At 35.4% G+C, this 24,638-nt stretch overlaps 2 protein-coding genes across 2 annotated transcripts; both read right to left on the bottom strand.

Annotated features, from left to right (window-relative positions):
• On the bottom strand, window positions 1-23,500 carry LOC135690835 (TBC1 domain family member 31). Its single transcript, XM_065208511.2, has 25 exons — window positions 23,213-23,500; window positions 22,393-22,548; window positions 21,522-21,637; window positions 20,839-21,017; window positions 14,262-14,440; window positions 13,550-13,679; window positions 12,834-12,923; window positions 11,803-11,913; window positions 11,101-11,262; window positions 10,492-10,571; window positions 10,032-10,178; window positions 8,596-8,729; window positions 7,920-8,053; window positions 7,157-7,336; window positions 6,377-6,556; window positions 5,957-6,009; window positions 5,323-5,475; window positions 3,698-3,833; window positions 3,172-3,264; window positions 2,641-2,781; window positions 2,073-2,189; window positions 1,584-1,661; window positions 1,083-1,179; window positions 611-776; window positions 1-262 (listed from the first exon to the last, which is right to left on the bottom strand). Exons 1-24 carry the CDS (start codon window positions 23,446-23,448, stop codon window positions 643-645), a joined length of 3,216 nt encoding a protein of 1,071 aa, XP_065064583.2. The 5' UTR covers window positions 23,449-23,500; the 3' UTR covers window positions 1-262; window positions 611-642.
• LOC148957513 (uncharacterized) lies at window positions 15,023-20,791 on the bottom strand. Its single transcript, XM_089115228.1, has one exon. The coding sequence runs from the start codon at window positions 18,600-18,602 to the stop codon at window positions 17,673-17,675; it is 930 nt and encodes a 309-aa protein (XP_088971354.1). The 5' UTR covers window positions 18,603-20,791; the 3' UTR covers window positions 15,023-17,672.
• Window positions 23,501-24,638: the final 1,138 nt, after the last annotated feature.

The raw sequence follows: 24,638 nt of genomic DNA, 5'->3' as shown, positions 1-24,638 counted from the left end.
TGTACAAGCTTAAAACAGAGATAGAGAAATTCTATTGAGGAAAGTAAAATTTCTAAGAAAAACCACAGCGTGTGAAAAATATTTACAATATTAACAGATATTCAAGCATCCAGATGGAAAGAAACCATTCAATTCTACTCATCTGCAAAACTCCATATGATGAAAAAAGTCCATAAAATTTTGGAGTTCTTCTTTTCTACACATTCTTCAATGTTTGTGTGTTTGCTCGTGCTTTTGTCTTTAAGAACATTAGCACACCCAGCTGCAAACCAAAAAGGTTAATGAATTTATGGAATTTTAGCATGAAAACTGGTTCAGTTTCCAAGAAAAGATAATACTAAAAAATTTTACAAAATAGAAAACAATAGTACTTTTAGAAGGCAGTTTTATTACACTAGAGAAGCCCCTGGATCAATTAAAGTGAACAAATATAGTAGTTAAAACTGCAATTCATGTTGTGTGAGTGTCAGGTATTAATATATTCTAAACAAAAGATACTAAATATATATTCTCATAATACTCCTGTATCAAAAGAAACTTCTAAGTTAAATTTGTGGATTATGAAATCGGTTGGAAGTCGTGGTTTCATATTCCAGAACAGTTTATTTACCTCTTAATATTTATGCATATCATTCGTGCAAGTTATCTGTATGAATAGCTGTCGATAGATGGCGGTCGTTGATCTTTTTGTGCAAGTTTTCTTCGCAAACTATTTATCTGGCCAAGCAGCTCGTACTGTTTTTCTTCAAAATCATCTCTTCTTCTGAGTATAGCATCTACAATCAAACAGGTAGTATTTTTGTTGAAACTTACATTCATGTTTTTCTTTCAAAATACTTAGTCATAACAAATATTTTAATGATACCAAAAAAGAAATAAAAGCATACATAAAAATATCGAATAACTATTTTGGCACAAAAACACAATTAGGATCTCATTGAAATGATATCTGAATGCATTTTGTGGTACGAATGTCTTTGTTTCCCAATCTAGCTGCTTCCATTGTATCTAAAGACGCTTTTATTAATATGCAAAAGATGGTAGTTAAACTACTTGGAAAATTCGCAATAACTTTTATTTACCTTTGTGTTCATTCACTGGTACAGCCATTCCCTTTTCTTCAAAAAATTTGCTTTTCTCTCTACCAGAAACTGAGGTGACTTTAGATAATCGATCTCGCTAAGAAAAGCAAGAAATACTTAAATTTATGCACAAATAACTATCAATCTGAAAACAGCTGACAATTTTTGACCTGATAGTACCTAAAAGCATTGATGTTACAAATTTGCTACACGTTTATATGCTGATTTTAAAAGATCGTTAACTTTGGGGGTGGACTGTGAGTGAATATCCAAAGATATTATGCAGCAGAAGGGACTCGTTATCTCTCATAGTGTGCTTTAGAAAAAACACTGAAATCTCTGAAAAATGGGTGAAAGCACCAAAAACCGGGAAAGGGTTTTCATGACTAAAAATTAGGAGAAAAAAACCTCCAAGGCCAGAAGCACAAAGAAAGGATTCTTGAAATAATCGAAAATGCCTAATTATTAATCAGGGGAAAAGGGTCAAATGCCAAAAAGTACCTCTTTGTTGACCATTATGTTCATGAGATTGTGCATTTCCTCTTCCCGAATGTCATTCTCTACGTTTGCACGAGCCAGCTGTATTGAAACGAATCAATCTATTTAAAATGCTGACTAGATGTCACTTGAAAAGTTATGAATGTCACTAAAAGACGAGATATGGTGTAACATGTCTTGTCAGTGTGAACCGGTAAAGGGGAAAGGGGTGGTCGTTCGTGTGGTGATGATTAATGCAAGACTCCTAAGTTGAAATCAGATGAAAAAAATTAGAAACACAGCCCTGGATGAAGATTCCGAAGATAAAAAAATTCAGGAAATGTAATTTAATCAGTAGAGGATTACAAAATATTCAACGTGCTTATGAGTTATAAGGAAGCAACTTCAATTTTTTTAATGTCTCTTCAGTGGATTTGAAATTTCAACAAATTTAGGAAATTGCTTAAACCAAAACAAATGATAAAATTTCACAATTTATTCCATTACACTTACCTCAAGGGCCTTTATTTCTCTGTCGATCTCCGAAACTTTCTTCCTCTGTTCCATAGCATCAAGCAGCGATAAATTTCCTGATTTCTGTTGGGCGTTCGCTAATTCCGACTGCATATCCTATAAATAGATTCGGTAGCTCATGTCACTTCCATTTTTGAGACAAGGAGTCAGTAATCAGTACCGTGGATAGCTATTACCAGAGTGGTAGGGGAAATTCACATTAAAATGATTTACAACCTGTTTGGTGACTAGTGAAATATAAGACAGAGGGTTACTGTAAGTAATTTGGATGCTGCAAAGCATGCTGGGATGCTTACCATAACCTTCTCACTAAACATAATGACCCAGTACCAATCTGGTCATTGACAGAAAATCAGTTCCGATTTAGCAGACATCCTCACCACGCTGAACATAGCTCCATATCGACAGCAGTGACAACAACCACATTGTACTGCCGCAAAACTTGGTAGCGCCTATCATGAACATCCTCTACAAAACTGACAGTATGCCTGATGGCTATTAATTTTTTTATCAGCTTTTCACTCAGATGGTTTAAACAAAAACTCACCTTCATTGCCTGACCCTTGATAGCGTGTGATGATTCCACTGCGTCCCTTAGTTGTTTATCTTCCATTTCATTTCTTTTGTAATTTATTGCAAGATCTGCTTTGTAACGCATGGAGTGTTCAGCATCATCTCGCAAGAGCTCCTACATGAACAAAGGCAACATTCACGAGATATATCAAGAAGATGTTACCTTGAAAGTAACAAAGCACTGGAAACTTTCACACCCACACCTAACCCGAAAATTGGGATAAAATTTGCACTGTGATCGATATTCATAACTACTTGGTCCACTGATACTGGAAAAAATGTGCCTTCAAAGCAGATTTGAGAAAACTTTATTGATTTCTTTATTCAAACATTCTCAGTGTATACGAGTCGGTCGTAGTCAGTGTTTTGATAGCTTCAACAAGAGAATAGTCTGTGTGAAGTCAACAGTGCATTTCGGTGTGGCCGAAAAAAAGTGTCACCAAATGATATATCTAAAAGTACAAATTTGAATACCAGTTAGCGCTTATATGCTGGTACACCCTACCTGTTGAAACAAGCGTTTTTGTGCCTCTAATTCCAGTGACTTGATCTCCATATCATCTAACGCCCTTTTTGTCTCATCATCTCTCATCAACATCTAGCAGGCGAAACAATTTCTCATTTTACATAACGTAAATATGGGACAGACATGTTGTAAATATCTGGATTATTGAGCTGAAAGCAGTTTTATTCTTATCTGTTATATAAGAAAGATTTTGAGCATATATAAGAAATAATTCCTTCTGATCAAAAAATTTTTGCCTTTCTTCAAAAATGCAAAAATGTGATTTGTATCAAATGAGGTATTCACCAGGAGCCAAATTTTCTAACCCAGGTGAGAAGAATCGTTATAACGACTAAACACTTTTTACAAGTGATACAACAGAATGATGTTGAGACAAGAGGGTCCAAGGTCTAGGTTTAAGAATGAAAAGGAGATGTTATGATCAGGTTTTTAAGTGTAGACAAGTGAATATGTTGCCATGCCATGCTGCAGCTGATCATAGTATTACATTTGGTATATAGCTAACCTTTCTTTCGAGCTCGTCATCTAATCGCTGAATTTCCACATCCTGCACTTTCTGTTGATGTGTCATGAACTTCCTTCTAACCGCATCCAAGAGTTTCAGTTCCCGCAAGGCGATCTCTCGTTTCATAGCCTGAAGTCTTCGCAAAAGAATAAAAACAAAAAATGTAAATATATCAATGGAAGGATTGTGATATACCAATAAAACTAAGCTTCGAGAAGAGTAGCTATATGATAGACTTTGGTATAGATTTTGCTATTGCATTTCATATTAAGAAAGAGGTTTTAATAAACATACTGATCCTGCATGTAACTGACAGCAGCAGCATTGAAAATCAGCTTATTAATTACTTAACTAACTCAAAATAAGCTAAATATACGACTGTAAAGAACAAAGTGGTTTTGAAAAAACAAACAAAAAACATAAAACTTAAACTTTTTGTCTGACACTTGTAAGAATATGAAACATCAGAATAGTGTTCGGAAATTCTTTTTTCTATAAGCAATCGGCACTGGTTGGGCAACCATTACAGTTATGTGGTCGCGTTTATGATTGGCCTAACTCGACCCACACTGGGTATATTATTTTGACCATCAATCTGCCGTTTGACACTCTGCCGAATATCATACGAAAGGATTAAGTACTTGATAAAACAACTGTTTCATAGCCATTTTAATTTTTATACCATTAAAAATGTTTGGAGAGTTAGTTCTAAGCTGCTAAAGAACCCAACCAAATACAGTATTTTATAATATAAAATGGCCAGTGAAAACATCAAAATACCCTTTTGACAAGCATCGCTTTATATAAACTCCAAAAAAATATTTGCGTAACGCAATCCATTTTTTTACTGAAACGACCGATTTTTTTTTAATGTTCCCGATAGGCAAGATAATATAATAATAATACAATATATTTATACAGGATAACCTTTTCAGTAAAAATGATACTGCTATCAACAAGTTTTTAAAGAAAAAGAATTATTTAAAATTGGATAAAGGATAAAGCTTAAAATTGACAAAGTACTTTTCATTTCTGACATCACATGGTAGGCTGTTAAAAATTGACGCTCCTTGGAAAGTTTTCTTCTCACCTCACATCTCACTTTTGGTAGTATAAGAAGACATCCATTGCCTCGTGTGTTTTTGCCATGATCAAATTTTTTGAACACATTTTTCAGCGACTCCGTGCATATTCCATTGACTGATTTAAAACATTGATTTAGATGTTTTCTTTCGCGTTTGTTCGAGGCTGTCTTATTTCAAGGATATGTTGCTATCTCTGGCTATAACTTTTTGGGCCCTGTCTTGTATTGATTGCAACTTGGATTTTGTGGTATCACCCAAGCTTATGTATACCGGATAGCAGTATAGAAGGATTGGCCTTATTACTACGCTGTATATCTTCTCTGCTACATGTGGAATAGTAGTTGGTCGAATTTGTTGCAGCAGTTTCAAGCGATTTGAAGCTTTCTTGCAGATTTTATTTATTTTTTGTTGCATTGTCAAATTGATTTGAGCTGGACCAAAGAGCAGATAGTTTAAAATGCACGCATGCTTAAATATGCTTCGAAAATCTAGCGAGTTTGACAAACTGCAGTACGAATGGACAAACAAGATTTCAAATACCTTGTCCTTTGGTCAGCAAGCTTTTTCTCTTCGTTAAGAATCATAGACCGTCTTTGTTGCTCTGCACCAATCATCAGTTCTTGCTGTCTGTAAAACGCCTCCTCTTCCTGGCGCGTTTTTTCAGCCTCCTTTTGCAAATCCAACGTCATTTGTCTTCAGAAAATTAGCAAGTATTGCGATGAGAAATTTAAACAAAACATGAAAATGATGAGGACATGCACAAAAATAAACTAAATGCAAAAAATCTCGTAACAACGAAAATAACCTATATGTTCTTTTTAGGCAAATAAAGGAACAAAGAGCAAATCTTTACAAATAATCCGTACATGATTGTATGGTTGATCAACGTGTTGCACACACATAAACAATATAGTAATTGGAAAGGCAAGATACTTCGGCACAGGATTCCTGATATTACAGAACCAGCTTAAATAGCAAAAATAGCTAGAAATCTGCCGAAAAAGCTTTCAAATTCTAAAACAAAGACAGAAAGACAATATACCAAGGCCATTATTCTATATAAGATCTATATATTTTATAACATTTTCTTCATTCTATAATATTCTGTAACATAAAATTTAAGCTTTAAATTTAACCCTAGTCTATTAAAAAGAAACTATAGAGGGCTGCTTACTTCTGACGAAGATATTCCATCTCATCCTTGCGAATTCTTTCTCTTTCTTGTATCTAAAATAATAGGTATGAACAATTCAAAATTAAGCACAAATAAAGAAAAAAATCTTTATTGAAAACTAAGTGTGTTGCATTAACAGGTTCTTGCTTTTCTTTTCTAAGAAATGAGAATCAGTATTGATAGGAAATCGTTTTCTGACCAACGATCTACAAAATTAATAGTGTTATCCAGGTTATCTGTTATCAAAATTTCCCTCTTGTGTTTACTTCCCTACTTACATACTTGATACCCTATGATCCCCTATGATCACTCCTTATGATTCTATATGATTCCCGATGATGTCCAGTACTTTTTACTGCATTGAAGCTAATCGATTTATATTCACGTTTAACTTAAAAGAAATCGAAAATCAAAACTCACCAGGTAATCCACAACAAATTTGGGATATTTATCGAAAATAGGATACTGGCCCTTGGTAAGGGGAACGAAATCATCAAGCATTCGCCTTGGATGAATGTCATCGGGCGTTGCTTCGAACAGACGATACGAGTCCTTAATCACTGAAGAGATGTCCACTGGATTTCGATGATGGAAGAAAAACTGCCAAATAAAATGAATTGATATGAGACAAGAGTGCAGTAAATTGCCTTACGATTTGTCTTACTGAAGTTTAGGTCTACAGAGTGAAGATTTGGGGGGGGGGGGGGGGTTTGCATAAATTTTGCCACCAGGAAGTTTGAAAGTTTGTAGAAAGACCAACAGGCTCGATTGTTTAGTGTATTTTTAATTGCAAGTTCAAAAATCTAGCTATACAAATTTCTTGACTCAGACATTACTCTTTTAAATGACATATTTGGTATTCCGTTTACAACGTAGCTTTCTCGCCATAAACTTCTGTTTGGATGTAAAAATGCACTAAAATCAAAAAGCAGTTCAAATTGAGAAATGCAAGAAAGCTAGAGATATGAACAGTCTATGAGTGTAGTAATAAAATATGTTTATTCTCAATGTTCTGCAGTTTTTAAAATAAAAGGAAAAGATTAATTTGCTTCGAGGTCCAAAACATTCTGTTTTGATTCTCACAACAGATATAAACTTGAAATGGTTGCCTCTAGAGCTTGCGAGTAAGTTTAGCCTAAAGTAAATATCAATGAGTGCCAGACTCTACGACAGCCTTTTTTAAAAACGAAATTCCCTTACCTTGAAATCGTCCAGGTCGGTAGCCGACAAAAGTGTTTGACGATTTGCTATTAAATATGCAACGATCACAAAAAGCAGGAATGACGGGTGATTCGAGAAGATGTTATCCCATAATTTCAACCAATCATCTTTAGTGACAACTTCAGAAAACAGCGTTTGCATCAAAGGCCAAGCATACTCCTGTTAATAATTGAATTGCAATATTGCGTTTATAGCATATATACGTTATTGTCCTATTAAGTTTTCGTCTGGGCAATTAATCATTATGGATGTCTTTCAAGAAGGTAGCTTCTGGCTCCAAATTAACGAATTTGCTTGTGATTTGCATCCAATGTAAACAATGCTTTTCAGTTTCGTGATTTTCACAAGATATCCCCAATACCTGAAATTTTCTTCTTATATCTTCGCACATTATTTCAATATTTAACACTTGATCGACAATTTGATATAAATAAGAAATAAGCCAACGAATAAACACAATCTAGAAGCCAACAACTTCCGTTAAATATGCTATAAATACAGCTGATTCAGACCAGTTGAACGTATCTAGATATTGTATAGAATCCGGTTGTATAAAATGTATAGAATTTAGACTGACAAAAGATATAAACTTTTAGATTCTTGAGACAGAACAGATGCATGATGATTGCATCAAGCCAAAAACTGGAGCTGCCGCTTAGAACCGTCCTGTTCTATACATCAAATCGTGGATTCATTTATAGACAGCTACAAAAAGAGAATATCGGTGAAGCTAATGATCTACCTGTGTTGTGACATTGTGTTTCACCAAATGCTCCATCAGGTGACGATCACTATGAGCCAGGACTGTCTCTATCATGCCGAGAATAGTCAGCGGTGGATTCGGGAAGAACTCAAACCACTTCTGACACCATGTAGCTATAAAAGTAAGTTGAGCAAGCATTTAACCTGAATGATTATGAAATTACAGGCAATACAGACCTTGCAAATTATTACCAAGAAAATAAAAACAGGTCTTGTGTGATGAGATCAAGTTTTCAAGTTTTAATCTATTTTCTGGACTTTTCATTTCTCATTGATCCATGGATAGTGAAACAGGTACGCATGTCTGAAACCCAATGTAAGATTTTAACTTTTTATATCATAGGTTTATATCGGAGACTACATGTAAGCAAGTCTTGCTGTAATTATGCCAAATTGGATCAAGGAAAGGCACACAGATTGAATAATACTTAAACACTGACCAGTACTTCAATTACGTATGAAATTCTTTAACAATCAATTGAAATTCTAGAATTGCTTTTAAAGATTGACAAAAAAGTACTGGAAAATTCAACCATTCAAACCTGCTGATAACAATAACAATAATATAAAAAAGCTGAGGAAAAGCTCGAATGGCTGTTCTTTATTCTGCAAGATTTAAAAACTTATTCATTAAGAAGCATGGACTGTTTACTTACTAATGACAGTAGCGATAAACTCGAAACAGATCAATTGGTTATTTGGACACAATTTGACAAAAGGAAATGCCAGCATTGGTAGGAAATCCGTTTCACCGAAGATTGGAGACCAATAGGCAAGGGCTGACAGGACTCTGACAAAAACAAAGGAAGAAATATTCAAGTTTAAGTGGATGCATTGTTGCAGCTATAGATAATAAAATCCTTTCATATATTTTCGATCCTTATTGTTCACTCTTTCCGTACTTATAGTATATTTTTATCATATTCTACCACTTACTGAAGATGACTCTAGCTGGAGTCGAAACGTCTTAATAACAGATTATGTCTTACTGATTTTGTCGAATTTGGATCAAAGCTGGTTAAAATGATTTATGTCGAAACATAAAGATGTCTCTGTTTTTTGCCGTGCTATTCAATTCTATTCAATAGAAAACAATGTTGAAAATAATTTGATGAATAACACATTGGATGGCAAAATTGATATACACTCCTTTCTTTAATTCAAAGTTTGGGTTAGTGCATTTCAATTGCATAGTTGAACTGGGAGAGGAGAAGGTAAAAATATCGGCATTGTCTGTCCATGATTTGCGTGACGATTTCATGAAAAAATGGAACAAGGTTTAGGACAATGTATTGCGTGACGATTTCATGAAAAAATGGAACAAGGTTTAGGACAATGTATTGCGTGACGATTTCATGAAAAAATGGAACAAGGTTTAGGACAATGTATTGCGTGACGATTTCATGAAAAAATGGAACAAGGTTTAGGACAATGTATTGCGTGACGATTTCATGAAAAAATGGAACAAGGTTTAGGACAATGTATTGCGTGACGATTGCATGAAAAAATGGAACAAGGTTTAGGACAATGTATTGCGTGACGATTTCATGAAAAAATGGAACAAGGTTTAGGACAATGTATTGCGTGACGATTTCATGAAAAAATGGAACAAGGTTTAGGACAATGTTTTGCGTGACGATTTCATGAAAAAATGGAACAAGGTTTAGGACAATGTATTGCGTGACGATTTCATGAAAAAATGGAACAAGGTTTAGGACAATGTATTTTTTCACCCTATCGATACTGACCAAAGGGGGAGCGAACATAAAATAGATTTCAAATATTAATATTAAAAAAATCAACAAAAACAAATGAAAGAATCTACTTATACCTTTAAAGGTTGAAGTTACTCTTTCAGTATAAATAAGAAAAAGAAAAGTACAAAAAAAGATGTGAAGCTTATTCTTATGTACATAAAAAGGGATGAAAAAATAAGACATGTGTTAGATCAATTACAGATAAGATATGTCTAAGATAATTACAGTTAAGGTTTAGCTGCCCAAGACCGTATAATAAATCGACTGTTAGATATAATGTTTATTAGAAATGGGTGCTTTAGCAATTACAATGCAATACGATCCAATACAGGTACCTTTCTAATGAACGAAGCAGCCTTCGGCTCTTCACAGGGAAGTTCTCGTGAAGCCTTGCAAATGCATTGTGGGTCCCTTTATCGACCAATACACTGAATGCAACATGGTTTTCTGGCAACCTCAACAACGATCTCCATATGAACAACCTGAAGAAAATCACGCGTGGTCAGGAGGAAAACACAAGTGCAAGAAAGGAACGACAGGCCTAGGTTTCTGGATGATCTCAGTCTTCAAAAATTTGTTTCATATAAAAAATTTGAAATCATATTAGGAAAGCTTTTGAATTATATTATTGTGAAATATCTTATTGTGTCACGATAAACAGTGTTGGTACAAATTATGCGAAATCGCAAACATTTAGAAATTCGTGGTCGAAAAAATGTTCAAAGAGATGAAATAAAATGGATGCTTTGTCAGTTTTTCAATATTCAACATATTATGTTTGTGAAGTAAACAAACCTGTATTTCTCAGGGTATTCGCCATACCCCTTTAGGATTTTCAAGAGACGCTTCATATCCAAACCATCTGGTAAATCTCGCTGTGATTATAAACAAATATATTCTTAACATAGAAATAAGACTACACGAAATGAAAATTGATCAACAAAAACAAGCTGCACAAGCAGAATGGGATTTAATACAAGACGAACTTATCCTGTTGTGCTACCAATCAGCCGTAAGCAAAAACAGTTTTATGCAACGAATCAGCAAGATTTTTTAGTTTCTTCAGTTCCCTCTCAGATAACGAGCCAAATATAGGAAGAATGGTGCAGAATAATTTTAGGGGTGGTGATAAGATTTTAAACGTAAGAAGGATAAAAAATATCGCCAATGAACTAAGATTTCGTTCAAGTTAGGGAGATTGTTTTTCTTAGGTCGTTGAGCCACTTACTTGATATTTAAGAATATAATTAGACTTATTTGTACTTGTAAATATTCATTGTTGTTGCTGCATTGTCTTGCCTGTGTTTCGATGCTGTTTCGACAAGCTTCAGGATGATCTATACATCAAGATGAAAGCACGAAAATGGGCATAGATAAACGATTCATGGTAACAAGTGAACATACGTATATTGCTTCAGAACTCTCCTGTTGCCACATCAAAGCATCACCAGAAATAACGCCAGTCTTCCACGCCCCTTCAGGCTTCTCTTTGTCTTCATTTTCGAAAGCCACCCTTCGTCGTCTCTCTGGTCTTTCTACAACATCTTGAACAACAGGACCAGGAACCTGGCAAATAGGAAAGGATGAGAACAATTCCATTGGGGTTCTAAGAAACGTATTTTTCTTTTTCAATAAAAAACACTGCTTACGCTTAATGAATGCGGGAATCTCAAGGGGAAATCTCTGCAGCAAAAAAAAACAGGATCGAACGATTAGACCAGTGGCCCCTGAACAGCGGCATAAAGCCCAAGAAAACTTTATGTCTGCTAAAAAGCTTCCAAGAAGCAATTTTTCAGTATTTTAAAATAAGCAACAAATCAAACACCTATATTGCCAGGCTTTATAGAACCAATATTCATTATTATAATACACCTTTTATACAAGAACCCCGTAAAAGAGTCTTTGAGCCTGCAACTCCTAAATGCACCTTTAAAAGAAGACCGAGGAAAAGTCTGACTCTTGAAAAGTAGGTTCTTTCTGGCAGGGATTTACGGCAATTATGATCTAAGCTAAATGTTTAAAGTATTGATCAGCGAAGAATGTGATAATAAGTCTCAGAATTCAATTGTCAATTCAATTGACATCAAGTGTAAATTGTTAAGCTACCTTCTTGGCAGTCCCTGATAAGCTTTCCAAGCTGTAAAGACTCAAACTGCCATCATCCAGTACACACAAGCAATATCTTCCGGTTGGACTCAGAACAAAGCGTAAGATTCGCTAGAAGATATAAGAGCATCGTGTGTGATTCAAAGGCGACTTTAAACTGAACAGAAAGGGAATGGAAGGATTGATCACCTAAGATAAAAACATTCAATATGACGCAACGAGATTTATCATAGGCCAATTTGTCACTGATTTAATATACATTTCCATAAGATAAATCTTTACTAAAATATGATTATGTAAATGATTATTGAATAATGGAAAAATCTGGAACAAACAATAGGCCTTAAATTTCTTTGAAGTTTGTTGCTTACTCTCTAAAAACTTGATTAACCTTTTGTGTTATCTTCAAATAAACAAACTTTCAAGTTAAAACGAGAGCAGAGAGTGTTTGGTTGTAGGGAAGAAGCCTCACAGGCTATTTTGTAAACGAAATCAACAATGTATGAGTTAAATAGTTTTCTGCTATTACCAGACAGGACAATAGCAAGCAAGTGATGGTGAGACGAAATAAAAGATAGGTCGGGAGTAAACGGATGCAAGTGGGGTAAAAAAGGAGAGGGTTGAAGGAGGTGAGGATACCATCTGCCAGTAGACACACGGCATGATTATGATTGGCCACCGATGAAAATTATGATTTCTCACAGCAGACTTTCAAAAAGCATACTAGCAACGATTATCATCATTATTATTATTTAACATATCTATTAACTTATTATTTTAGCATACATATCTATTCTAACATTTTTATCTATTAACATTTTAAAATATTTATTTATCAACATTAAACATACTCTAACAAATAAAGTAAAACAAATGTGCCTATGAAAAAGCAAGAAATGAGACAGGAATCAGAATTTTGTTAATGAAAGTATCTGTACTAACCCCAAGGCATGTTGATGGGACATAGAGTTACCTAGGTCTCAAAAACTAATCAAGAGCAGAAACAAATCAACTACAGCAATGGATCATACCTGGTTATTACTGCCAATCTCATACATCAATTTGCATTCGTTCACGTTTATGAATCTTAAGATTCCGTCTTGAGCCAAAACAGCTAAAGTCTGAAAAAATGTAAATTGCAGTAGTGCAAAAGCGAACTGTATTAAAATGCTCCTGGGGGCATTAAAATCCCCGACCACAAGCAAAGGGGTTAAAGCATAAAGAGTCGTGATCTGAAGATAAGAATTTCTCGTTGGAAATACAGGATTCCTTAAAATGGCTACCTTGAAGTAGGTTATTAAAAACTTAGTATGATTATATCGTACTATCTTTCCATTCTAAGTAAGAATTTTGCAAATTAAGGAATTTTTTAAGCAAAATTGCTCAAGCTGGCCAATAATGATAAAGTTGCAAGATATCATGACAAAAATCCCCAATGAAAGGATTTGAAGACCAAGGCGAAATATCAACCCTTGGCAGTCTTAAATATATTTCTGGTCTCTAACGATACTTTTAAAGATTATTAGTTGCTCTACTATTGTCTGTTATTTTTGTACGAATACTAATGAAAACTAACGGGTAATAAAGCTGTCGATGTAACTAGCAAATGTCTGATAACATAGCAAGCATCCAATAACGAACAGTCGAAACAGTATCCCAGATCGACTGTTATATGACATATAAAATCTCTTTTAATATATTAAATGTCCTGTAACATATTAAATGTACAATAAAATAGCAAACGCACCTCGGGATTATCAGCTGACAAAGAATCGTTGACAAAAGCCATATTTCTGACTTCCTTGGTTTTCGAAGGCAGCTGTATAATTCTTATCAGATGCTGCGAATCGAGATTCCACAGATGAATAAAATGCGATCTACAAGAGGAAAGAGGAGATATGTGCTTATCTTCAAATATGTTATGAAAAAGCTAAACTAAAGATATCAACAATTTCTTTCTACATCACAGGAATGAAACAGCTAGAAGCAAAGCATGTTTCTAGCTGTTTAAAAATAAGCACAGACAATAAAGAGAAAACAATTTTTTGCTTCTGGCACGACATAAAAATCTTCGACAATTTGCTTCTTGCCTTAATAGTTTTCCCTCTTGAATTTAAACAAGGGTAAGAAGAGATAAAAGGCGGAGATTAAAATGAGACTTCTCATCTGTAGAATGGACTTGATAGGCAACCATCTTTTCTTGCAAATTCATGCTGTTCCCAAATTCATAAGAAAGACATAAATATAATAATTTTTGAACAGAATTATCAATTAATAAATCTAGTATTGATGGACAACACTAGAATCTCAAAATGCAATTAAACCGTCCCTGCAATCTTTTTTGAGTATTTGATGTTTTTTGACAAAGACTCCCTCCCCACATTCCCCCAGCAGCCATAGCCCTCAGCAGCTACACTCTTTGAGCATCCCTTAACAGCAGCACCCCCTGTCGATCTTACCTGCCAGCAGCAGCAAGCATTCGACTGTCTTTACTTGCAGCCAAGCATTTATACATAGGTTTCTCACCAGATGGACAATTCAGTTGATACAAGCACTTCATACTGTCGCAATTCCAGGCAAAGATGCTATCATCTCTAAAACAACTTATCAGTATGTTGCTTGTCGGTAGGAAAAATACCTGTAACAAATGATAGGGCATGAAAAATTGATTATCGAAAGGACAGCTCAAACGCAAAAAAGGCTTACAGTAGCTGAGTTCTTTATTTTGTCAGCAATATTAAGAAATTTAGAGAGGAAATGCTCGCCATGAGTGGTGTGTAAGAATAACTTAGCAAGTATCTTTCTTCCTAGTTACAAAACAAAACTCTGCCCAACAATATTAACATTCACTGCTCAATTTTATCTAGTCAAAAGGAAATAGTCCGTCATTCTAAAGCAGCAAGTGAAAGAGGCAAAGCTCGCTAAATGATAATATCCATCAAACATAGGAGTGCATCCTCATAAGCATATTGGATGAAACCGGATCTGTGCCACTGATCCCAAACTGGAGGGGCCAACAATGAAAAGAAAGTTTCCTCTTTCCCCCTCCAGCTCCAATTGTGGCAAGCATTTTGCTGACGCATTTTTACGTGTAGACCTTGGTTCAATGTATTTTTTCAATCTAAAGGTTTATCTAAATAGATAATTTGAGCCGATTCTAATCCTTTCTTCAGCAAAAAAGTGGGAAAGGCCATGGCCTCACTGCCCGCCCTCCCCCCTTTGTGGCACGGGCCATGTGAAACAATACTTCCGGTGTTTTATTGTTTCTTAAATGTGAGATACAAAAATTGTTCTTGCATTCGGTAGTAATCATGGGGTACTGTAGCGGAATTCCAGATCCACGAAGCACGTACAAAAGAACTGCATTTCTGCAAACATCTTTAAAAAATAAAATAAGAAATGGCTACTTGTTAAAGCCAGTTCAAGGTCTTTACTGGTTTTTGTTATAGTTTAGATATCAAACACAAACACGCTCTTGTCAGCAATTTTTCACGTGAAAAATTCTCAAGACCAACCTTTAAGGAAAGTATTGTCTCGTTATTACTCTGCCAGATTACGAGGGAGAACTTTCATTTGTCACAAGAAAGCAACAGAACTATTCTGGATTCTGCCTTGGTTTTTTTACGCTAGTACCCAAGCACTGCAAACCATTAGTTGAATGCTATCCCATTGGATTCAAAAAGACTAAAGATTCTAATAATTGCATAGTCCAGTGATATCATTGTAGAGTGAAACTTCAATAATCCGACATCTTCAAACAACGATTTCATTTTATGTTTTGTCTTTACGGTCAAACCATGGCAAAGGTAACCTTAAGACAAAAAAAGGTCCTACAACGGACACATTCTTACAACGGACGGTGCCATCGGTAGCTGGTCTCAGTTAAATGAAGTTCCACTGTATTTTCATAAGATTCTTTTTATCACATGCACATCTGGACACATAGGCCCACTTCATCACATGTAACCTGCTCCTCGTTATCCTAAATATCGCCCCCAGCCTCCTAAATACTCACACCCTTAACCGTATTCTTTGAATATATTTTTGAGTAGTCATTATAACTTTCCCATATTCGATACAGGGAGAGTAAGTCACAGTGTAAATATACTTTCCACGCTTTAATAGTAACTTGTCGAAGCGGAACTTGTTTACATTTAGCTCTTTTTTACATGATGCAGTTATACGTATATAAATCCCATAGCGACGGCTGAATACTCATTTGATTCTCCATTTTTGTATAAACAGCAGTGAAGAGGAGTTTTCTAAAAGAACAGTTCAAACTCAAAAAAAAGGTTCAACTTTTTTTAAGATAACTAGAAACGTCCAGCGTGTTAGGCACCATTCTATATAAATAATCATTGAAGATAGAACTGCGACATGCTAAAACAACATACAATCACTGCCAAAATTACTTGGAGCACCCAACACTTTGCGCTGTGCTTTTCTATTTGTCATTTGTTATCCCGATACAACTACTTCCGTCCCCCTTCCCCCCCCCCCCCAAAACAATGTTTAAAGTATAATAAAATATCATACAAGGCACATGAAAAAGCGTACTCCACAACCCCTTCCTTTTTTCTATAGTAAATCAACATTGTTCTTAGGGGGAGAGGGGGTGGCTGAATTTGCCTTTGAAAACTGACGTTAGTGGTCCAAGACTTTTGGTAGTGATTGTAGGTTGCATAATCTCATCTGAATAGAAATGTGCAGCTAAACAAAGAAAAGCACAGAACAAGAATAGATCGTTGCAACTAGGCAGCCTAGGCGAGACCATCTGCTAGTGTTGTAGTGAAAATTCAAGGGCAGTTTTAGCCAATATTTGAACGAAGATTTGATTAAAGGCTTGAAAATGTTTCACTCGCGAGAGATGTATTACGCCGACTTTGTCATAACGCAAAAATCGATAAAGTGTTATATTTGAATAACCGTTGTGTCTTTTTAGCCAGACAAGTAATCAGGGAAAGGAATAATGCAATAAGTCGCAAGATCATCTCCAAAAGGAAATGATTGTCTAGTTTCAAGTGATCAGGAATGATGAATATTGATAATGAACAATTGAAAACTCAAATCATTAAGGCAAGACGCTAATGCTGGATTCAGCTCAAGATTGCGTACAGAATGAGTTATTGCTATCAAGAAAAATGATCATGTTTTATGGGAAATGGCGTAGGCTTTTGTTGAACAGTACCATCGTTGTATAAGGACAAAATAAAGTGCGGCCTTCACCTCTCCTTTGCCTAGGGACACAGTCCCCTCATCATTGCCTAGTAGAAGCTGAGAAAAGATGTACGATTGATACGGGCTGAGTTTTTTGAGGTAGTAAAATAAAAAACTAACTAATAAACTTCCATCTTTCTTAGACATAGGAGGATGAACTTTATCGTATCACTTAACTCTAACTAAATTTAAACTTATAACTATCAAACATTTTCTTTTATCTTGGTAGCGATTCGTAAGTATGATGTCAGCTTGGGGGAGACCTAAACTGAATATCTGTCTTTGTTGCAAGTTCGCCCCAATCGCAAAACCCCTTTCGGTATCTGGTCCTATTCAGCTGATGTCTTACAGAGTCTTTTACAAACTATGCATTGTCCTGGGTTGCAGTTATCGATATTTTCCCCGAGTCCTATAGTTCGTGAATGTTAAAGAGACCAGAACGTCGTTAGGTACATTCGGTTATCAGTATAACGATTGAAACTATGAAATATTAGATATTCTAATTTTGCATATAGCTAAGCAGCAATCTATAAGTTTTGCCAGCCATCTAACAGATCTGCTGCTTAGATGCGATTACTATATGGAATTCTAGCGTGATTATAAGTTATCTTTCGTCCTTATCTTTAAACTGGCGGATCATGGGCGAACATCAATCACGGACTCACACTGTCTGTTACCAAGGTGTCAGCAATGTTTTTAAATAGGATGCTTGACGCCTCTTTTCTGAGCGGTTTGAGGCTAACCAAAAAGTTGATTGCCCTGAAAAGTGATCCCGAAAGGATGAACAGAACGGAGACGTCGCGTAAAATAGAGATCAGCAAACAGTTACATGGATTGCAAATGTTGAAATATATAGTTATGAACGAGGCTGGCAAGTAACTAACAATGAAGACAATCAGCATTTTGAGAAATGAGGCGGTTGCCTTGCGCCCTTTCTTAATGTGACTTCTTTTCAGAGCTGACGTCTCAGAGCTCCCTCCTGTACACTCATCGACTGGGCTTTCTTTTACGAGTTTGACGTAATAAACAGCTGTTGTTATCAGTAGCATGCAGAAAGGCAAAGCTATGTTAAATGAAGAAAAAATAACCATGTACTTCATGTAACCAAACAGAAGATAAAGCGATGAGGTCATTATTGAGACTACCCATGTAGAAGCAACGAGCACTCGCGATGCAGCTTTGGGAATCCCCTTTCTGTATGAATAAGGGCGCAAGATGGCGTAGATTCGATCAATGCACAAGTAAACCATTGTAAGCAATGACACGCCCCCTAGAATAAACATGATCATATGCCCCAATGCAATCTCCTCCCTTTTAAGCTGTGCACTTTCTGCTTCTGATATGTGTATGCCGATATGAAGCGTATCTGCAAGAAGGCCAACCATGACATCAGAGATCGCGATGTTTAGCAGTAGCCTGTAGAATAAAATACGGAACTTCTTGGATCGATCCCGGTGTATAATGTAGACTATTAAGGAGTTAAGTAGAGACGTTGACGCAAATAAGATCACGCAGATGATAGCAGTTGTATATGACAGTAGTTTATGGGGATGTGACATCGGGCAGCTTTCAGCGTTCTTCATACTCTGAGACTTGCTACGAGGCTACCTTTCGTTTTTACTTGCGAAAAATCTTCGTTCAATGATCTAATCACGTTGTTTTTACCAAAGAGCAAATCGCGTAACAAAAAGATAATATTTTCCAAATTTGGAAGTGGCGTTCAGGTGTTATTCATCGTCTAAAATTAATTCAGAAGATGATTTTTTTTTCTTGATTCTCTTCGTTCTTCAATCTTCTTTATCTGCGGTCAGATTTAAAGATAATAGCAAGTAACGCTCGACATCGAACAGTTCTCAAAACACAAGCATGTGAAACATGAAATGCAGATCTATCACTTGCATATGCAACGGCTCATTCTCTGCTTTTTCACAACCAATCCGCAATGGAGGTTTTTTCAAATAAGAACTTTATTCAGAGCACAGTCCTTTATTTACAAAATTACCAGCAGCAGATTTCATGGCAACGACAGCAGGTCCTTATTTGCAGAAATATTTGCAGCAACTACTCCCAACAGTTTTGCCCATTTGCACATTTCAATTTAAAGCTATTTGCACGAATGGGACGATTCTTTAAATATATTGGGCCAAGATCCGATAGCCAAAACAGACAGGAAAAAGATGATTGCTTTTTTACAAGTAAACGATCAATGATTGTGATTGTAATCGTCCGCATTAACCGTGGCAATAAAACATTTCAATAAAACACGTGGAAACGAACCCAGATCTATAACTGTTTTTGTCGTTAGAACTCGCAGGTTGAAAGACGCAAGAGATTGCAGGTTGCCAAACAGGAGTGCCAGGTTGTTTTGCTAACAGCATCTCAGGAAATAAGAACCAAACTCTCAAGTCTGATTAGATGTTTTCAACTAAAACCAATATGGTAGGATCATCTCAAAGTTATAACAACACAACTGTTAGTGTAGAAGTTGCCAACTTGAAAGGACTCGTATAAAGATATCACTACACATATCCCATGGCGACCAGAACTTCACTCAGCAACCAGCAATTAAACCTTGACTTTACAGATGATTAACGCTTCTGCTTCTAAATGTTCTATATAGTTTCAATACGAGCTAGAAACAAATCCAATTTCCTTCTTCGGCACTCCTGTAAAAGACGTCTGTAGAAAGATTGATTATTTTTGCCGATTCAAGCAAATATCGACGACGGCAACTTGAGTATGCAGCTGTTGTTCAAATGTCTCTGATATCCGAATTTGTCCTTACCCATATATGTCGATTACCAAACAAGTTCGAATAGCAGTGTTTTCCAGCCTTAGTCACCAGCTTCATGAAAACCGTCTGCGTTTGAACTTCCAATTTAGATTATTGATTTCAATTTCATATAAGACCTCTAGTCTAACAAACGCACTCATCTAAATAATCGGTGTTCTTCAATATGTCATACTAAGCTCATGTTCTGTAGTTTTTAAACAAAGGATATGAAACTGGTCCATTGATTCGCCCAATTCTAACAGTAACTTCATATCTATAATATTACTATTTATGAATTCTGCTTTCCTTTGCTTAATAAACCATACTTTAAGCAACCTGCTACAGGTGACGCAAATCCCCGCAAGTATGAACTATCAACTGGTTTAAATTGTCTTTTATTTTATGCACAATCCGAGAAAACAGCAAAAAATACATTGGTATCAAAACGAAACATTTCAGATGATCTGCAAACAATGACTTTCCCATGTCAGATAAGTTCACTGCCATTTCTTCACAAAAATAGATAAGCAGAACATTTTGAAATGGCAAGTTTTTGCGAAGAAAAAGCACTCAAAAAAATCCCCAAAATCGATTTGATATCAGATATAGGTAACAGTACTGACTGTAACTAAAACGTATTTGCGAAATTTTCTTTGAAGGTTATTTAGAAAATTGTCTACGACTGTGACTTGGAAAATCATTTGGTCAAAACAGCGAAGAGTAGCATATGGTGTTAGCCTGTTATACCCTATTATATATGTCCCATCTATAGTTCATTATCTCTATTTACAGTCTATACTTTTCTTCTACCAATTCAATATAACTCTTTCTTAAATGCATCATAACTGCTCTAAGATTATTTGCTACAATTTGAGCTTTGGTCCCGTCAAGACTGTTTAAATCTAAGTTCTACTCATTATTTTTACACATTTTAAGATTTGAAGCAACTTGTAATACAGAGGACAGCAATTCCTCCATAACTTGCATATACAAAACTAAAAATTTATTGGGATTACCCAAGCACATATTTCATCTTTGCAACCTACCTCCTGAACTCCAACTGCCTGAGCACCATTCAGCGTCCTTTTTCTGGTAAAGGTATCAAGGTCCCAAAGTATAGAAGTGTCCTGTGAAGTTGTAATAGCATGGCGGCCAGAACCATGCACAGACATCTGGTGAATGGCAGATGAGTGCCCATGCATTGTGCTGACTAGCTCTTTCGATTCTAGAAGATTGTTGGTCCTCATGAAGAGCTTTTAATTTATAATACATTTTTAATTTAAGCCCTACCATGTGCTACCCTGCATTGGCTAAAAAGCAGTTTTGCAATACGGATTGCAAGCAAAACTTGTAAATGCATACAAAACTAGGACAAGAAAAAGATTAAAAAAGATACTAGGTATGTAATGCACATTTTTCATAGAAAACATTTAGGTAACGCTAAGATGACCGATGATGATGGTGGACACAAACACTAAATCATTAAATGCTCATATTTTATGTCAAAAAGCTACATCTAAAAACACACCAGTTTAAGTTAGGGTTACAATAAACAAGTGCAAATTACATTTAGGAATCTTAATACAGATTTGGAAGTAGATGGTAGATTCATATTATACCATCTAAGCACTGCCAAAGCATGATTAGGACACCAATATATATAACTGAATAATCAATTATATGCAGATAAAGGATTTTACAGAGAGGATTGTAGAATGATAAAACTTACCAGCATTGTAGCATCTTAGCGAGTAATCCGATAATGCCACCAGGACTTCATTGCATTGATGCAAATTGAATGCAATAGCAGTACATGGTTTGCCAACTTTCTGTATCAACCCAAACCTGGAAAATATTATCCCAAGTATCAGGCATATCAAGAATGAATTTGAGGATGGGTGTAATTCAAAACAACTTAGGTGCAACAACCACACAATGACTAAGTATCCATCAAAGGTCTGTGATTCAACATTTATTCAATAAAACATTCATTAAGAAACACTTTAAGCTTTTGGAGTCAGTTTATAGTCTTCACATAAAAATCATTAACTTTAAATAAATTTTTATCATTTATAAACATATACAGGAATCTTTTGGATTTTGTACTTCAAAATGATTAAAGGACTGAAAAGTCAAATAATTTTTGTTAGAATAACAAAATGATGGAAATTTCAGTTTCTTTAATCTTGTTTCAAGCAGATTACTTATTATTCCCATTTATATCAAGGGATTTCTGACAAAGCAAACAAAACAACATGTCATGCAAAATGGACAATGAGGTTGCATAACAAAAAAGGTTGTTTTATGTTAATTCCCCCGAACTAAGAAAAATTTTTCAACAACCAAAGTTTTCATTGAAAGTCATCTCTTTTTAAACAGCTATACATACCATACCTTAACAAAATATAACACAACACATACTCTGAATGTATGTTGAAACATTGCAACGCCACAGTTGATTGGCAACAAAATAGATAACCCCACCTCCCTCCTACATATGCAATAGATAAACCAAGAATGACAGTGTTATTCTATTTCACTATATTATGACAGTATTATTATAAAAAAGACAAGTTAAGTATATATAAGACATTAATTACCTATTCTTGTGTAAATCAAAATAATAAAGGTTTCCAAGATGATCAGCAGCTACAAATCTTTCTCCTGTTTTGTCAAATGCAGCATGAAGGATTCTAATAGCTCTGCCATGCTTAAACACAACATTTGGCAAGGAATTGGTTATGTTTATTAAGCATCTGAAAATAAAAAATGATGATTTATTGAACAAAAAGTTGAGATCCAATAAATCTTAGGAAGATTTGATGATAAATTGATTATCAAAGTATTTATTTTGCTTAAAGGGCTGAATAGTGTCTGGCTTCTAGGAACTTTCTCATCTGAAGGCAGCTACCATTTTCACCCAATAAGTCCTTTGTCTCTGTAAGTCTAACTCACATTGTTGATCTGTGTGGTTCAGTACCAACTTTCTATTGAAAAAAAATCATGACTCCCAAAACTAAATTATCCTATCTTATCCCTTATATCTGTAGCAAGTGCTAATGCAGCAAATTCAATTTCAAATCTAGCTAGTTCAATCACATCAATTACGTTACTTAGGACTGTGGTACATACAACAAAAGAAGGGCACTAGATATATAACAAGACATATAAATATATTTACTTTAACAACTATACTAAGTACTGAGTAGAATATTATACTTAAACAAGATTTAATACTAGCAGACTTCACTCATTCAAACCCCCTCTTTAGTATGGTTAAGAAAGCTTGTATCACTTATTTCTAGACGATAAGAAGCTGTGGCCAAACAAGGATCGCATCGTCTTTCATTTGCACCCATTGGCCTAAATTACTTGTTCCTTTAGAAAACAAACAAAAAAGGTACTGCCTAAATAGCTCACCCGGTATCTGGCTCTGGTATAAGCTTTCGATGCCATATTCTACCTGAAGTCTTTCTACATAAATCTAATCGCTGCATTGCACCTTCTTTAAACCACTTCAAATTGTTCGCCTTTGCTTTCTGTTTTTCGCGGTAATGTTTGTAAGTGCTCCTCCACATCAGTTGACAAACGGAAAAGTTGTTTCGATTCGACGTCACTACCACAGGATACCACAGGAGGATAACATCGTTTCTCATTCTTTACTTTAAAATTTTTGAGTTAATCTCTCTTCGCTCAAGGTTAACACTGATGGTAGAAAACGATAAACTAAAGAGGGGCGTCGTGGGTCGTGACTCTTAAGGAGGAGGGGAACAGCTTGCAAATTTTCAGACAACGGGTATAAATTAAAATTATGACGTCATCAAGCATATGCGCTGTTTTTATGCAAAGAGGCATTACAAACAATATGTGTCTTTCGCACCTTTACTTTTACTGATTTCATTAAGTCGGTCAGAGAACAGCCAGCATCTGTATTCGAATATTGGGTAATCATAATCATCAGAAATTAATATCTGTGCTGAACAGTAAAACTCGCAATAGGATTGACAATTAATATTTTCAAGTGTATGAAGAAACGAACTGGACGATTTTCAGTGCGTGACAAGTCTCTTTAGCAATGGTGTGTCAGCAAACTTTCCGATAACTTCATCAGAACTGAGTGTCAAATAAGTCAAGTTCAACATTTATTTAACCTCTCTTGGCCTTCAAAAAAGTGCACTGGCATTTAGTAATACCAGTTGACAAGCTTGTCATCACTGTACAAAGGTACAAATTTGGATAGAGAGGGTGTGAAATAAATAACCAAGAGTTTTACTGTCTTCAGAAAACGTTTTCTGTTTACATCTTCCTTCTTATACTGATTTCCTTTAGACTTTCTTGCTTTTCTATGAACTGCAAATATCATTTTGCCGAACAGATACGAAATTTTCGACAAATTGCCGAATGGTCGATTATAGGGGGCACGGGCCCCCTGCCCCTCAGCCACGATGTCCCTGAAACTAAAATACAATAAAATGAATACATCAACTATAATAATGAAATTTTTTGCAGAGGCATTATCCGCCCTTGAATGGCTTTTGGGATTCATTTGTATTCGGATTAAGGACAGGATATTTCAAAGCGCACTTGTTTGACACGTCTATATGCCTTGTCTACGTATGCAGTTAAGCTATATATTTACCTTTTATAAGAAGCTTTGGATCGTACGTGTACCCAAGTTCTTTTCTTTTTACCGCATTTTGGTACAGAAAGCTTCTAAACAGGTTACTAAACACGAAGACTAAATTTTATCTAATTTACCATCTCCAGTCTCTATATAAAGCTTCATTTAGCATTTTTTGAGCCAGCATGTAATGATTAGCACAGTCAACTATATTTCTGAAATAAC

The sequence above is a fragment of the Rhopilema esculentum genome, unplaced genomic scaffold (assembly GCF_057945365.1).
Source record: "Rhopilema esculentum isolate cy_ngs unplaced genomic scaffold, ASM5794536v1 HiC_scaffold_23, whole genome shotgun sequence".
NCBI classification, from domain to species: domain Eukaryota; kingdom Metazoa; phylum Cnidaria; class Scyphozoa; order Rhizostomeae; family Rhizostomatidae; genus Rhopilema; species Rhopilema esculentum.
This window is presented reverse-complemented; position numbering and strand designations above follow the sequence as displayed.